The 18,605-nt window shown below is 34.0% G+C and overlaps 1 protein-coding gene across 1 annotated transcript in view; it reads left to right on the plus strand.

The window, feature by feature from the left end:
* COL19A1 (collagen type XIX alpha 1 chain) overlaps positions 1-18,605 on the plus strand; it is a 313,236-nt gene that overhangs the window by 70,463 nt on the left and 224,168 nt on the right. The window contains exons 10-11 of the mRNA XM_019749266.2: positions 15,227-15,271; positions 17,613-17,657. Of these exons, the coding sequence (XP_019604825.2) occupies positions 15,227-15,271; positions 17,613-17,657 (90 nt within the window). The remainder of the gene's footprint in view (positions 1-15,226; positions 15,272-17,612; positions 17,658-18,605) is intronic.

Raw genomic sequence — 18,605 nt, forward strand, 5'->3', positions numbered from 1 at the left:
GTTTTTGAAGATTACTTGCATTGTTATGCTTAGATAATGTTGGTTAGGGCATCCAAATTTACTTTTATTCTCATTAGCTATTATATATATATATATATATATATATATATATATATATATATATGCATACATATATGCATATATATATATATTAAATCTTTGCATTTTACTTTTGGTGCAATGAGATAAAATGAGAAAAGTTTTGAGAATGTAATTTCCAAATCTCTTTCCAAATTATTTACTACTCATTATAATATTTCTTAAGGTTTTAAATTTTGAGAATCTTTACTTTAATCTGTGGCTACTTTATAAAGAGCAAATTTTACTTTTATTCATGCCCATATACTATGAGTTAGACAACTATTTTGAATAATCATGTAAATACTGTCCTGCCTGAGTCAAAACCTACCAATAGCTTCAGATATCATTTAAGATAAACACTGAAGCTCCAACCATTCACTACAAGGCTTCATATATAACGTGTAGAGTTCTTCTTACCCCACTCCCCACTCCTTGTGTCATCTCCTACCTCTCCCCTTGTTCACTCCTGCTCAAATTCTTTGCACCAGGTTGCATATACCTGGAATGTTCTAGATATCCACTTGGCTTTCTCCTTCACATCACATAGGCTCTTGCTCAGAAATCAGTTTAAAATCCTATTCTGACATATGTATATAAAAAGCATTCCTTCTTTCCATCTCTATATTCCTTCTTTTCTTAGCACTTTTTTTGTCATCTGACATGTTATTATTATGGATTTATTTATTTTCCCCACTAGAATATCAGTTCTGTGAGCACCATACTTAGAATAGCACATAATAAGAGGTAAAAATAAGTTCAATGAATGAACACTATACCTTAAGAAAAGTCTAAGTCATCAACTCAGCTGTTTCTAGAACCTATAAATTAAATGCCCCTAATGCCCAGGGGACCCTGCCAAGCAGGGCAAAGAGTCAATTTGCAAAGAAAGAGCAAGATAAATCATAAAAGACTGTTATATTATTCACTGCTGTTCTACTACACTTTTTTCCCCTTTAAAAAATAAAAGTTCTTTTCACATAGTGACCTGACTAGTTTCCATTTGACGTTGCCCATCGTCAATGAAAAATCAGAAATATTGAGGAAAAAGCCACAAGTTTTTGCACAATTGAATGTTTATCTTTATTTGCCTATTTTCTGATCCCCACAGTGGTGCTTCATTAATCTGATTTATTGCTTTTTAAATTTTCTAAGGATGTTGACCTTCTCTCATGGAGTAAGATGGTTTGAAATTCAATTACTGCTTGTATTTAAACACCTGGGTGTGATCAGTTTTGTACATCAAGGCACCTAATCAAACCATTCTTACCATGCTTTCTGTCCAAGACTCAACTCTGGATGACATTATTTGAAATAATAATTAATACTTTTTAGACTCAATTATTATAATTTTCTGAATCTTTTAATCCTCTATTTTTAAGCAAGTTTATTTGGCAACCTGATCACTTAGCAACCACATCACTTTCTCAGTTCTTTAAGGCCCCAGCTAATACCCTCACCTACTTCAAAACTGAAATTCTCTCAGAGTTTTATAAAATAGTAGCTCAATTTCAATGTTCCTGAACTTAAGGGGGAGTGTGATCTGAGCTCTATTTTGGAAATAATTTTCTAGTTTATTTTTGTATTATCTTTCACATATCCAGTTAATTTCCTCAAAAGTATAGGCTTTATGAAAAGATTGCTCAGTAATATCTTTATAGAGAAAAATCAAAACAATTTAAAACAGAACAAGTTAACTTACTTAGCTCTATCGTCAGAGACTTTGGTATTGATTCCGTTCTACTACCCCACCCTTTAATCTTACTACGTGGAAGTTTCCATTTGGAATGGTCTAATGTGTTCACCCAGAGATTACTAGTGAATTCCCCTTTATTTTCTTTCCAGTCTGACATTACCCGTATGCCTATACTATAGCCACACCACATCAATAATAAAAAAAAAAAAAATTGAGTCAAAATATGTTCATAATTTTTTAAAAGAAGGAATATTTTACCTTAATAACCTCACAGAAGTAGGATTTAATATTATCATTTTGAGTCTCTTTCTATGTCAGTATAAGAAATAAAGAACATTTCTTCATCCTTAAACATGTCTCTGCTATCTGACTGCTTCACTGATGTTGATTTTTTTCTCTTAGAAATTATTCAGCCTGATATGCAAACTTTTTATTCCTGCAGTAGTGTAAATGTTAGACTCAGTAAAATCCAACAAACTTTGTTGATCAATGATACCATGCTGCAAGTTTGTGTTTACTTGGGCTGCTATCCTCTTTCTTAAGCTTGCTGAATTGAAGACTCTTCATTATAAGTAAAAGTCTCTTCAAACACTTGTTTAAAATGGTCTAATTCCTTTCAAATGCCTTTTTCCCTAAAGAATACTACTCAATATTTTCCCTAACTCTTAAAGAGATTGTCCAATCCAAATTTGCTTTCTACATTTATTCCACCATTCTCTTCCTAAAATATATCATAACTGATCTGATTGTTTCCATTTCAGATCATTGGGACTTTTCAAGTTACTTTGAATATTGGAACTTTTTTTATAAAGCGAAATACAGAATCACCAGAGTACTTGGACTATAAAATAGATTATTGGATTTCTTTACTTCTTTTTGTAAAGTAAGATTTACATAAGTTTACTCAGTGAGTTATGGGAAAGCAGGATGAAATTTCCCTGAAATACTTTGAAGCAGAATTTACTAAGACTGGAATAAAGTGCCATTAATTTCAGTGTTCCAAAGTGACCTCTCTTGGATTCTATTTGAGCAAACCAGGCATAAACTGCTACTGACTGGTTGTGGAGGAGGCGCTCCGCTCCTGAAAAGGTGCTATCAACAGACTGGATTCAGTACAAGATCTAGATGAAGGAACCAACAGGCTCAACCCAGGCAAAAGTTAATCAAATCAATTTTAATCAAGGGCCATGAGACTAAGAAAGCCACAGACTAGGAAGTTAAGTACATAAACTAATAAATTCTCTAGAAAAAAAAAAATTATTCTTATAAAAGCAATGGCATTTGGGGCAGAGTGAAGGAATGGGAGCAAGACATAGTATTGCAGAGACAAACACTACTCAGAATTAAAGGTTTTGTTTCTTTTCCCAGAAGCCCAAATTTGTAGAAAGAATATTGTGTGATGATTCATCCTATACTCTACCTAAAGTAAAACTTTAATGAAAATAATGGACTGTACCAGCTACTGATAAACTAGTTGGACCTAGTAATTCTAGGAACTGGAAGTTTCAGCCCTTGAGGACGGACCATTGGGTCAAAATGGTGATGGAGGCCATCTCACAAAGTCAATGAACTTTAGTGTCTTTGTGAAGACACAGTCTCCAGAGGACTTAAAAGCTAACATGACCAAAGAGATGCTGTATTAATGGTAGTCTAAAACCAATGCAAATTGTCCTGGCAAATGCTCTCTCTTGATTCCTCGAGCAGTTTTTTTTAGTCTAGTTCATTTGAGTCTTTTTACAGAGCCTCACAGACAATTAGAGAATTCATGCAGCTTCCGGTGGTGCTAAACATGGTACCAGGCTACACTTAGCTCTTGGATCCTGGTTTCATGCATCTTCCTTGACCCTCTTTAATGGCTGATACCGTCCTAATATCTGTAGAATTACTGAGTCTTTGACCATCCTCTCCTTAAGGTACAGTCACTGGTGGGGTCAGGTCTGCTTCTACCTTATCACTTCATTTAGTTGCTAAAGGAATGTAACACTCACGAGAAGAGAACTATCACTTTAAGAATGTTTTTCTCACTTCTATAATCCCCACGTTACTATTTATTTAAAATAACTAATGAATACATACAAAATGAAAATAACAAGAAAGCGACTATTTTATCTGATGGCATGGTTGGTTAATAAGTACTAAATATTTGGATCCAGTGAAGCTATATCAAATTTTTTTTCATTTAAAAATTTTTTTAAAATGTAAATTAAAGTTGTAAAGATGAGCACTTATGTTTGGGGTAAAATACTTCCCTTGTTTTATGATAAAAATAACTTGATTGAGTTTTCTGAGTAATTTTCCAAAGAAAACTCATTAGTTCTTAAAGTATTATGTATCCTCAGACCTCTGTCTCCCATGATTGGCTTAATGTATTTCATACGCATCTGCCAGTGTGCACACATAGCATCCCCGAGCCAAACTTTGATTCTGCTTCTCAGCATTTGTAATTCTTGGGGTTCTTTACTTACAATTAAAAGTGCTTAAGAGTTCTGCTAAAAGATAAAATTAAAAACAGATGAATTGTCTCACTTGGAGCAAGAACATATGCAAAATGCCATTGAACGTATAGCTCAGGGACAATATTCTCAAAGTGAAGTTTTTTTGGTTTTTAAGGTTTAATATTTAAACTTGAAAACTGATTTATAATAATGGACTGATGCATATTCTGAGCAGGGTAGAATCAAATTTGTATGTTAGCTGTACCTACATCCAATGTGATACAGTAATAAATTAAGTGATTTGCATATAAATTGCATCATTCTAAAATAAACCTATAGGTTGAAGTTTAGCTAGGTGATAGCAACAAATATTTTAAGTCAAGGCCCTGAACAAAGTATTGGTTTACGGAGGTGGCATTATTCTTCTTCTTCTGAGGCCCAGGAGAAAAGTATTACTCTAAAGAACACTTTATTATGAAATCAATTTATGGAATATGGAGTCATGGAGACTTCGAGAATGAAGAACTGTAGCATTTAATTATGTTGTTTTGTAATTATAATATTCATCACCTGATAAAAACTTGTACTAGGCATTCTAAACCTATATATACAGCCTTACTGTCAACACGCCACAGAAAACTAACTGTCCCCGTTACATTTATGCAGCACAGCTAGGATTTTGCTTAAGAGATTTGGTAAATTTCCTATTCTGGGTTCATACAAGAAAATCTATTCTGTATAGTAAATGTTATTAGTTATTAGTCACTGCTGACTTCTGGTAAGCTTGGTTGGACAGAAGCCACTGTCAGTCAAAATGAATAAATTGGATGATCCGGTTTCCAAGAGAAGTGAATGACACACATTCATGCACACATACACACATGTATATAAACACACACATGCACACACCCACTCACAGCTCCCATCCTCATGGTATGCAGTGGGAAAATGAAGTGAAAATTTGGATACTGAGAGCAAATCCTGCCCACTGTGTTACCTCCAGACGTAACACTCAAAGTATGCTTGCATTCATTGCCTGGATATTTCAAATGTAAAAAATACCTCAGTCTCAGTTTCATTTATGTATGTCATGTATCAGATACGTTTTCTGAATAATGGGTATTTTTTAAAATTAGGGATAATTATTTTACAATAATATTAATGCTAATAATGTGATAGTAAAAATTGAGTAAATATGCAGCCTAATTTATGCTAAAATCAATTTTCAGTCTGCTAAATTATCTAAAAAACCAATTTTCAGTCTGCTAAATTATCTATACATTTTGTCCTGAAATGTCTATTTTAATGGGAAAATAAAATTTACTAAATTAATTTTACTTCTCATGGAATAAATGATAGATTGTATCATTATTGTACCATTCAAATACTAAATACCCAGAGTAAGACTGCCTGGGTTTGAATTCCAGCTTAAAGCTTGGCTGTCTGTAATTTAGAGCATGTCTCTTGGTTTCTCTGTGTTTCTTTAGGGCATGTCTCACGGTTTCTTCTAACTTTTCTGTTTTATAAAATGGGAATTATATGTACCTACTCCTTGTTTTGTGTTAAACATTAAATGAGATTACTCATGAAAGTTCCAGGTCAGTGCTTGATATATAAATATTTGGTAAATAATAGATATAATTTTAAAAGAAAACAGTTTGATGGTTCTAGTATTCTAAACTCTGGATTACTGTGAGATTAAATTAGAACTCATTTGAGGGAATTTATATTATTTATTCAAAATATATTTAGTGAGAAAATGTTAAAATAAGTCACATATCTTAATACATGTCACATATTTTGACCTCTTAATACATACTAGATGTTAGCAAACCAATGAATTTTTTGTTTAACTGGAATATGTCTGAGTATAAACTTTTGTAATAATAATAATAATAATAACAGCAGCCATTTACACAATAATTAATATGTGCTAAACTCTGTCGAGACTTATTTACATTAATTCATTCCTTCCCCACAATATCTGTATGAGGTAAGATTTATCATCATTAATTCACAGATTAAGAAACAGAGATATAAAGAGAATAAAAACGTCCCCAAAGTTTCATATCAAATCATGGAGTCAGGATTTGAATGTCTAGCCATATGAATCTATAGCTCCTGTACCTTTATCATATTACTCGAGGATAGCTCCTCAAGTATCTAGATTTCCTTTGCACAGACAGTTATGAATTAGATCTTAAATTCATTTGCCAGTAGACTAGAGAGGGAAGTGTACAAAGGGATTCCTACATCCTGCTCTAGGGACGGCTGTGTCCTTTTAAAAATCTATGGACCCCTTTTAAAGTCTGCCTAACCTTAGAGACTCTGACTCTCTCACTCTCAGAAAATTGTGTCCACCTATTAAAAATCATCATCATATGCTTTTCACCAAATAAAAGGATTTTTGTCTAGCTTTACCTTTCAAAATAAGTGCTATGAAAACAATAGGGTTTTATTTTGTTTGGTTTCCAAATTATATTTGCAATATAATTTTAACTTCCCCTACCTACCTGACTCTCCGGAGATCCTTCTTTTCCCTGCATGCCTACCTCCAGACTGGCCAATCATGGCCACGCTCTCCAAAGTAAACTTACTTCAACCCCTAATCTAGAAAATTCCCTATATTCTCCACCAAATATGATATATAGAATAAATTATATATTCATTTGATTAAATATATCTAAATTATATATTCATTTGATCAAAAACAAACGTGTTTAACTTAGTACCATGACTTTATATATATATATATATTAAAAAATCTAACTTCTAGAGGTAAAAAGCCATATATATTAAGTGCACTTAAGAAGTATATCTGATAACATGGTGAGAGAACTGCCAAATTGCTTGTCTTAAAAATAGCTGGGCTAACTATCCTCATTACACGAAGCTTTGTGCGATGGGTCTTTTCACCATAAACTCTGAAGTCCTCAGTCTGCTGGGGGATGAGACTGAATTGAGCAGAGCCATTGTTCCCTAACTGTCTTTGTATTTCTTTTCTATTGGAAAATGAAATGATTGTGATCTCGGAATCTCAATTTTCCCTAAAAAGAAATTTTATGAGAAGACTGCAGCTTCTGGAAATAAAGGCAGATGCTTTGCAGTTTATGAAAGTGCAGACAAGGCTGGTAGCTGTTATGAATTATAATGTACTCTGCGACAGCTCTGGTCCAGATGTAGCATTACTGCCTCAGAGACTCAGAAACTTATGGGTATTTATTGAAAAAACTAGAGAACTTTTAAAAGTCATTTGGCTTTCTCTCTGTATTGTCTAGTTTCACGTAATGTTCCATTGAAATTCAGAATTAAAATTAATTTCAGAATCCCTCCCAAGTTAAAAACAGTTAAAATACCTATTTGTATGTGACAATTTATTGTAGGAATTGAAACTAAATGAGGAGGAGAGAAAAGGACCACCCAACTTTATTCTAACAGTGAAATCTTTCCTTCCTACGAAATTATCAAGGTTAAAAAACAAGTATGAGCTCTGTGTTAGAGAAAATACCTCTTAAACAGAGAATCATCTGTCTATTTCTGTATTTCAGACAATTCTGCAATGAATGAAAGTATAGTCAAATCTGGAAATGGGATTGAATTTTTATCAGAACCAATATTCATGGGGGAAAAAATAAAGAAAACAGTTTTGTCAACCTACTTGTTGGCTTCACTTACTAAAGTTACAAGAATGATACTTGAATTATCAGTGAAAAGTGACTGCCTTTACATGGAGTCTTATTTAATTGTTTTATATGTGGGTAGTATATTGATACAATATAGTACTAAAATAAGCAGAAACATGAGAAGGACAGAGGTAATAGAAGGACAGGAAAAAGAAAAAGAAACTTGCTTACTCTGCAGTTGATTTTATTTCTTAATGGTTTCTTATTCCCTTCTAATGCCTTCCACTCGCACCCCAAGTAGAGCAGTTGGCAGAGAACACAACAGATGGATGACAAGCTCAACACATGCAGTGGATCTGGCACCCAGGCACTTGACTTTTATTTGCTAAACAGTTAGCCAGATTTCAAGGACCGAGTCTGCAAATGTTCCTGTTTAGTTTAATGCACTATGAGAATCTAGCATATAAATATTAAAATATTTCCATACAAAAGATCACACAATCTCTGTTTCTTTGCATAGTTTCCTAGCTAATGATTTTATTCTTGGTGTAGACTACTGAGATACAGTGAATTGAAAGATGTAATTGGTATTTTATAAAGGCATCTATGATTTCAGATATTCGAGTTTTCTTAAAGGGCTCTTCCTAAAGGTGCTGTTAGCCAGCCACGGCAGGAACAATGATGCCAGTGTAAGGTGCCCAGTGAAACTGCTAGGTGGAAGACTTGAGGGTGATTACAGACAATTCATTGCATTTTTACAGATCACTAAATTCAAAGCTCAAGAAAAATTGCATCTGTCTCATGAGTTTCCCTGGCCACCAGGCAGGTTTAACAGCCCCTTCACTCTGGTCTCCTAGCACTTTATTTACATTATTGTGTCTTTGTCCCCAGGATGAGCTCCTGAAGTACAAGGACTTGGTATAGTATCTCTCTCACCCCTGAACTCCAGCACCTGGCCCAGCACATAGCACCTGATTGGTTCTGGATAAATGTTTTTTTGAGTTATTCAAAACTCAAGTGGACTTAGCCCCAGGCCAACAGAGAAATAAATGGAGGATGATTGTTAGTAAAATTACATAGGTTTCAGGTATACAATTCTGTAATACATCATCTATATATCACATTGTGTGTTCACTACCCAGAGTCAGTTCTCCTTTCATCACCATATATTTGATTCCTTTTACCCTCATTTACCACCCCCTTTAATTAAAAAAAAAAAACAGAGGAAGAAAGGAAGAAAGAAAGAAAGAAAGAAAGAAAGAAAGAAAGAAAGAAAGAAAGAAAGAAAGAAAGAAAGAAAGAAAAGAAGAAAAAAGAAATAGAGGATGATTGTTAGAAAACCCTGCTGAGGGGTGATTGGAAAAGGCCCCAATGGCAGCAATGCTTCAGTGTGAATCTTCTGTACTTTCTGCAAGAGCCTACTTCAGGGAAATAGGAGGGCAGGAGACTCTTACCCACCTAGCAAAGCTTATACACATTGTTTCCTAGAATGGAATATAATAAAAGTGTGTGCAGCTCCAGAATTTGCTTCCCATTTTCTCATGGAGAAACTATGCTCTCCCTTCTCTCTCAAGCGCAAAGCTTCGTGTTATCTTGCTCTCTTTTTTCCAAACTAGGTTTGAAAATGTCCTGACTTTCTTACAACAGTACTGAGGCATGTTCTATCACGCTATCTTCACAACCATTTATTTCAGGGCTAAAGATAAGTAACTAATGACTTTAGTGCATGTAAGTTCCAGTAGAAGTAATTGATATGGAGTAGAAGTATAAATTACTCATCACGAGGAATACTTTGGACAGGAAATAGTTTGCAGTTACTGGTATCTCACTTTCCTCAATTAAGAGCTTACTGATTACACTGTCCTCTTTATATCTTAAATTGTCTTTCACTTGTTAGAATATTTGATTCAGATGTCAATTTCTATACTTCACACATTTCAGTAGATGATTCACATTAAATGTCGTCTGTTTCCCTAGTACTTTTATGAAGTTTCAAGTTTATGCCTTACAGCTGGTCTCCTAATAAAGTGAAAAGCCCAAACACTTGTTCTTGACAGATCTACTTTAAGAAAATCATCACAGTTACAGAGGAGCCCAGGTTCTGTAGTGGGTTCTATAACATTGGCCAAGGATCAGTTCCCCAACTTTGCTATATATGAAAGCAAATATTTACCTCTTTAAACCATTTGAAAATTATTTGCTTTTTATTTAAATAACTTAGTATAATTTACATTCAATTGATTTCATAAGTGATTGTAAAGTATATTCCCTTTGAAAAGAAAATGTAATGGATGTAGTTGACCAAAAACTCAATACTACATAAGCAATTTAGCATTAAAAATGCAAGTTGTAATAATAGAGGCAGTATACTATCCAGAACCAGGGTGTGTGTGTGTGTGTGTGTGTGTGTATATAACAGTCTCTCTATTCTGTGTTAGTGAGACCATTTCTGGAGTGATGTGCTCAATTTTGAGTGACACATTTTAAAAGACATTGGCTGACTGGTGTGTGTCCAAAGAACAATGACCATAATATTAAAGGTCTCCAAACTATTATTTGAAAAGTGATTTGTTTTCTGAACAGAAGGCTTGGTAGTGACACAAAAGGGATGTCGTGTCTAAGACCCATAAAATTTGTTTCTTATGTGAAATAAGACCAGAAATTCGGGAAATGTTAATTTGGGTTCAGAAAGCTTTGTTTTACTATCTACACCTAGAATTCTTTTTTTCGTCTCTATAATGCAAATTGAGCAGCAAAAGTGCCTGACTTTTAAGAAGCATTCAGTAGAATCAGTACTTTTTGGTGGAGGTGGCAAATATAAATGTATGAATTTATACTTGTCCATAAAATTAAAACTACCCATCCTGCTTGTTTTTCTAGGTATGTGCACCTGCATATGCTTGTGTATACACACGTGCAAATACACTCAGGTTAGATTTTGAGACAGTAATGATTGAGTTCAGCTGCTAGTAACTCCCCATATTTACATTACTATAGTTAAAACATGTCAACCATATGTTACCTTCTTTGAAATGACCCATAAGAATAAGTAATAATAGGGTCTTATTCATTTTTGGTTAAGAATGTTTCAGATTTGTCTATCCTGAGCACTAATGGGATAATATATCCCCATGTGTTAGCTGCATTAAGAATCCAACAAATACAAAGAATTCAAAAAGTTTCAAGTTTAAAACCTTATATAGCATGTATATTTTTAACTTGAAAATACATTTCTTGGTATGAAGTACCAGAAAATAGAATGAAAAAAATAACTCCTCTTTGAAAAAAAAATGACTCAGATTAGATGAGATAGGTAAAAAAAAAAAAAAAAAAAAAAAAAAAAACCCAGGAGGTATATATTTTGTTTCCTGAAATATTTGAGTACCAACAATTTAAGAATCATATAAAAATTCAGTTTCTGAAGATTACATCCTGACTAAAGCAGGACTATAGCCAGAAAGTAGAGATCCAGTTAATAACAAAACCAAAACAAATTTTCTTTCAGCCACCTCTTTGACTGGTTTCCATGCTAGAATTCTGGAATTCCACTTCAGATGTGTCTTCCAGCTATTTTGCTCAACATTACATTTAAGTAAATTTTCTCTTAATATGAATTAGTGGGAGAATGTTGATATATTTCCAAGTGTATCTAAATTCGCACAGAAAATTACGTTTCTTGAAAACATTCTTTAAGGGAAATGGTAGATCAAATGAATGTTTTAAATATGGAAACAATGTTACAATAGGGTCTCAGACCTTTTAATGAAAGACTGAATGCCTAACTATTTAAAGGGGAAAAAAAGTAATATGTAACTTTGTATTTTCTGGCCTAAGATCTACTTGTTAATAAATTTTTGTTTACTTGCTTACTCTACTTTTCTTTTCTTGGTGTCATTGGCACTAGCTTTGCAAATTATGGCCCTAGAGAGTGTGGTTGTTGTCAAAGTGTCCTTCAGATGGCATGTGTTTTCTGCATAATAAGAAAAGACATTGATTCCAAGGTCAAAGGAATCAGGAAAACTAATAATTTATTTTTTATGCCTAGCTGTGCTTACTTCAGAGAAATGTGCAATGACAAAAAGAAGGTAAAATGAAAAAACTTCAATCAGAAAGCCACCAGCTGGCCCTGGATTACACCTAGTTTTTTTACAAAAGCTTCTCAAAGAGGTTACTTGGAATTCTGAAAGAGTGCTTTTGATTGTTCCGTGAAGTTGAAGCCATGCTATGTATTACAGTAATAACATGGCAACTGCCATCAGCAGTAACGTTAGATTTTGCCCTGCTTTATATTACTCATATTCATTCATTTATTTGCCCATCTGTAGCTTGAATTTGTAACAGGAAAAAAGGCACAGGCACTTTGATGAAAAACCTGTAGTATAAAATATATGCTTCAGAAACAAGTTTTGAAAGTATGGTTGTTATGGGAAACGTTGATTGTACTTTTCTTTTAATAATGAGCTAAAATATAGATTGGAGGCCAAAGAAGGAGTTTCTTATTTATTCCTTGTGCTGAGACTGGGAGGAAGGAGGGACAACAAGAGTTAAGAAAAAGCAGCTAATATCTGCCCAATTTAGGCAGGTGTTTATTGGGGAGATAGAATTCAGTTTTACCCCAAGCTGCATGGGGCACCATAACTTTGAAACTACACTTCAGTGACTATGAAGAAGGGCTCATTCTGTTTATGTAAATTAGGTTTTAGAAAAAGTCCTGACAGAAACATCATCATCCATTAATCTGTTAAACAAAATTTTGTTCTCAAAGACTATTTTCTTCTTTAGTTTTTATACTACTTAATAAATCTCCCTCTTTTGTTTTTTTGACAGAAATGAAAACAAATATGCTAATTTATCCCTGAGGGAATAGAAAAATGACAAATGATTTTAAATGGTTATAAGTTTCTAAGTAGGACATCTCTGGTAACTTCAAAAAAAATCAGTGAGGTGAAAATAAATACATTTCTGAATACCAGAGTTGTAAACTTTAAGCTTCAAAAGTTTCAACAATATCTCAAAATGCCCCGTATGTTGGTGTGGCATATGAAGCTGGCTCATTTCCTATGTGAGTAAACAGTGGTGTCCATTGGGTTATCTTGGAGTTTAGGATTATGTTTATAAATTTCTAGTCAAGAAAGAGCAGATACCAAATAACGCTGGCCTTGGAGAAACATCTTTAAATTGCAACAAAAAAACCTGTGTCCATTAAAGAGAGAAACATTCTTAATATCACAACTGTAGAGAATTTTAGTACCCTATTAACAGTTTGTCTGGGTGTGACCCTATCCTGACATATGCTAACGGTCGGATTTTAGGCGACAGTATGCAGAGCACACGGTATGTAGGAGTGGGCTGTGAGCAAAGAAAAAAGAAGGAGATGCTGTCACTACATTTTTTTTCCTCAAAAAGTATTTTTGGCAGTGTATACTGTGTCAGTGTCCGTTACTGGGTTACATGCCATATCTTCTTATGTGCAACTTGTAATATGATATAAAACATTATATTGGACCAACTGATGAAAATAATTCTGCTTTTTATGGACAAGTGCACATATTTCTGCGATGAGTAACAGAAGCTTAATTTTGATAGAATGTTCCCTGGCATCAAATACTTAATGTACTTTTACTATTACTTGATCAAATGAAATTGGAAGTTTCTGATACGTTTCTCTGATGCCTGAAGTCTAAAAATATAACAAGTTTTTTTTAATAATACAATATATATTTATTACATAGATAAGCACATTATATTTTATTGATGTTTCAACAGTTAATTACATTAGCAACAACGTTTGGCCTTTAGTGTTTAGTATATACTGTGATGATAGGAGTTATTTGTGGAACACTTAGATAATTTAATCTAATCTAAGAAAAGGCGTAGTCTTTAAAATAATATGTGTGCATATATATAGCAGCACGCCTTTAGTGAAAATGATTAAAACTTTCTAAAAATGAACGAATTAAAAGAATAAAGACCTCTTTAGAATTAGACAGAACATATTATTGCTGTTTTAAAGTTTGAAGATGTGATATTTTTCAATTTAATTTTATTTAAAGAATTCTAAGAAAAAACATGATTGCTAGAAATAAGGCAGTTCAGTAGACTTGTTAGTTATTTTAAGCTATCTAAACCTGGAAACTCAGAAGCTAAAGTCTATTCCTATAAGCAGCTAAATTCCTAAGCCTTCATCGAGAATATACGCATCCTCCCAGGAGAATATCATTCTAGCTGGTATGCTGTTTACAAACCAGACTTGTTAAAGAGATGACCCATGAATTCCAGTAATGAAAATCGATAGGCATCTGCTGGAAACCTTTTGCCCAAGACAGGAACCAGATGAATGAAAGGAACTAAAAATTCTCCCAAGTAATTGTTTCGAGTAAATGGCACTGGGTATGTCTTCAAATGATCTAAAGGCAATCAACAGATAAAAGCAAGAAAGTATATGTGTATGTGTGGATATATGTATATATATATATATATATCCCCAAAAATGTATACCATTTTAAGAAAGGAAAAAACGGTATTAAAATTACACTAATGGTAACCACTTTGAGCACCTCTTGTAATTGCAGAAGTCAAACGTGATTTGTATTCATCTTTTGTTATTGGTATATTTTGCATATTACAATTTTAATACAGTTTTTTCCTTTCTTAAAATGTGTATACATTTTTTTGGCTCTCTCTCTCTCTCTCTCTCTCTCTCTCTCTCTATATATATATATATATATATATATATATATATATATATGTTTATTTAGCTATGTGCTATGTGAACAGATAGGTAGGTAGGTAGGTAGGTAGGTAGGTAGATAGATTGATTTATTCAGTTTTTAGGCAAGAGATCACTTACCTGCCAGAATTAAATCTTTTCCATTGAAGAGTATAGGGTGGTGGTTACATGCACAGAGCTGAAGCGTGCGGGTTTGAATTTCAGTTCTATCTCCTATTGATTATGTAATGATCTGTAACAAGATGGTCATAATACTAGTATCTACTTGATAGGTTTGTTGTGAGAAAAGTGCCTGTCTCACAGAAAGCCTATGTCAGACTTTAATATTATGCCCAGAAGTTTGAAAGAGAGAAAATGAATGAAGGGAATACTAAATCACACGTGGGAAATCATGGGCTGCTGAGTCAGAGCTCTCAGTTCAAATCTCAGGTAATGCCACTAGTTGGGTGACCTTGAGCCTGTTACTGTACGTCTCAGAGTCCCCTTATTTTTTAAATGGATGATTCCTGGATTTGTGAGATAAGAGGGAAACTGAAAGCCCCTGTACTCGATGGACATTTTGTATTAAGCTACCTTTCCCAGCAACATTTGAGCCATTGTTAAAGACTGCAAAAATTTCTTTATTCACTTGTTTTTTTATGGCTAATAACATTTATTCTTTCAGGGTGAAAATGGTTTACATGGATCTCCAGGCTTACCTGGTCAAAAGGTAAAGACTTTTTGAATGTTTCATATAAGTTAAGAATTTTACTATCTTAAAAATTGAATTTACACATAATCCAGTAAAGATATGGAAAATGTATTTGATGAAACTGAATTTCCTGAAAGCCTCTTTTTAGAAAGCTGCTGACCGATCTTGCCAAAGAGAGCCAGCCCATAGACGCAATCCCACCTCAAAGGGCCCACCCACTGTAGGAGGGGTCTTTGTCAGACCCCTCTAGCAACAACAATGGTGCCTTCTGGGGGCCATGGCAGTGTTCGTAGCTGCTCTGGAAGTGTTTTCACTGTTATTTATCAGTCTGAAGTAAAGAATGGAACCCTTTTTACTGCCTTTGACTACATGTGGCTGTTTCTTATTTATCTTCCCTTTTGCATATCCCAGATTGAGCTAAACAAAAAAATTACAAGGACATAAAATATTCAATGCTACAAAGATGCTATAACTAATCTCTTTTAAAAAAATCTCTCTTTTTCAGAATGGTAAATTCCTAATAAGTAGGGATTTTTTGCATTGGTCAGGCCCTTCCTTTTCTGTGCCTAGTATCTTTCTCTTAACCAAGGTGAACTTCACATGTGCCCCGTTACTGTCCAAGGGCTGCTTTGTCCTCCTGGGAAAGAGTGTGGTTGTATGTGACCAGCATTGCTGGAAACACAGACTTGGGTCTATTCCAGTTTCCGGGATGGATAGGGAGCCACTTCAAGTGGGGCCAGCTGTGCTGCTGCCACCCAGATAATCCCACCTGAGGGGAGAGCATTACTGGTGCAATAGTCTATGCTCACCAGAGCCAAGTAAATCATTTTTATGCTCTGGAGAAGTTTTATAGGTCTTAGCAGCAAGATGTCAGAAGTTGCTACTGCATCTAGGTTTTTCTCTGTAGCTAAAAATTACCACTAAAAAATGATATGTACTTATTTATAGTTACAGATTTTGAAAAGTCTCCCTTTACTTGTCTTGGTAAAAATGATAAGATTGAACCAGCAGTGATGAAATGGCAAGCTTCTGAATTTCTTCACAGGAGTTCTAGACAAAACCCATTGATACAACACGTGCTGCATCTGTGAGTCAAGTTGCAAGCCAAGGGATGTGCGGATTTATCCGCTGGGAAATAGTTTTGGACTTTCCAGCAGCTGTTTGTGGTGGCTGCATCATGCCATCATTGTGGCTGATGTACTGGGGTTTAGCGGCTTCGATGTCAGCGTGAATTAACAGATCAAGTTAAAGTCTATATTTTAGGAAAAATGGTAGAAAAACAGACAGAACATACATTCAGTAGCAAATATATCCAAATACAAACCTATTTTCTTTCATGATACTTTTTTTGGAGGGCAGATGAAACAGAAATAATTATTTAATCATGTGTGTATGTATACACATACACACATATGTATATTTATTTATATAGACTATGTGGAAAAAGAGACCATATATATATTGTAAAAAAGCTGGCATTCCTTGATTAACACATTTTAATCATGTTAAGTGTTACTTTGCTGAAGCATTACAGAAAAAAGCTGGATATAAGAAACCCTTCATCCCTTGTCTTGGTACACTCAGGAAATGTTTACTGAGTGCCTCTTATGGGTGGAGGGTGAGTACGACCCATCCTTGATACTTGCTGGTTATGTTGTCATGAGTGTATGACATATATGTGGTGATCAATGAATGTTTGTTAATGTATAGTGAAACATCAGTAGTATAAATATCTGCGCAGAATCACGTGAGAAAATAAGCTTGTCAGATCAGAGAGCGTTCTGTAAAAGAATAGGGCACTTACACCTTTTAGCATAAATATGGTGGTTGAGAGCCAATCCCCATCGCGGCTGAAAGGCAGGAGATCTGGGTAGTGTCAGAGCTGGAGCCAGAACTCTGGGCTTCCAACCTGAACTTCTTCATCACACAGCTCTCACTGAAGTGGAATTCTGAGGAAGTCAGCTTGACAAGGATGTTTTTTTCTGGATCTAATTATATAAATACTAATAGAAATAATAACAACAATAGCTCATTTATTCTGTGTCAGTCACTATGTTGATACATTCAATTCCCAAAACACCTATCAGAAAGGTACTAAATATGGAGAAATTATCTTTTATGGAGATTAAATTGCATTGGAAATAGTGAAGCTGTAGTTTGTATCCTAGAAAATTATTCCTTCAGTTTTTAGGAGTATTTCATTTTATGTGACTTAATATTGGTTTAGAGTTTACATATTAGAAATAGTCTTTATAATTATTGATTTTTTCAGTGTTAGACATGTTATTATTATTGTAATAATTGTATGTGTTAAAAGCAGTGTTCCTATTATTATACACATTATGTTTCTCTTCTACAGGGAGAACAAGGCTTTAAGGGCAGCAAAGGAGAAACTGGTGAAAAGGTAAATATCTCACTTTACGTATACATTTGTAAAAATAAATTGCATTCTTGAAAATATTTGGGAGTGGAATATCTAAATTTTTTTGTGCTTTTATATAAGCAATTATATAATTTTGTAGATATGTTTTAAAATATTTGCTTCAATTAAGGTTGGCTTGCTATATTGATGTTTTTCAGAAATCTTTCTAAATGTGTTTGGACAGTAGTTATATCTAGACATTTCTAGTTAATACATTCCATTGATATATAAATGATTGAAACATTTATTAGGCATACTTTTGTGTTACAACATCATTGATACACTAGGTACCTAAGTCTTTAAATAAATGTTTTGCTTATATATACACCTGGTTTATTAGTGGATTTTTTCCTGAGGGAATAAATAGGACAAACTGTAATAGCTCCAACAGAAAAGAGATGGAGCACTCAAAACAGCATAGTTTGAAAGAGGTTAATACCTGGATGGTTTAAATTGTATGGGCAAAATATAGGGAAACCACAAGGATTGTGCAATATCTTGCATCCAGTTGAGAGGAGCCTATAAACTCCACAGGGTTGCTGGTTACCAGGTCCAGAGGCAAAGAAAACCATATGGAGAGAGGCTGCCAGATAGGAGCTGAGAAAAGCAGTTAACCCAATATTCAAGCAATCATTGTTTTACAAATTTACAGCTTTCTGTGCTGAAAGTACAGAAATTACAAAGTGCCTTAGCCATCCAAAATTTCCCTTCAGACAGTCATTTGAATCATTCTGTATTTTATAAGTCTATTTTTATTTTTAAATAGAATAAAAAATATCATTCCTTTGTTTCATAAAATGTCAAGTAATTGGACAGTGAGAAGGAGGGCTAGAAAGGGGAAGAGATAATCTCAAATTAGACAGTATTGCCTATATTTAGATTTCTGGGTGGTGATCAATTATTCGCTTCCTCAATAAGTATTTATAGACA

The sequence above is a fragment of the Rhinolophus sinicus genome, linkage group LG05 (assembly GCF_036562045.2).
Source record: "Rhinolophus sinicus isolate RSC01 linkage group LG05, ASM3656204v1, whole genome shotgun sequence".
Lineage (NCBI taxonomy): Eukaryota > Metazoa > Chordata > Mammalia > Chiroptera > Rhinolophidae > Rhinolophus > Rhinolophus sinicus.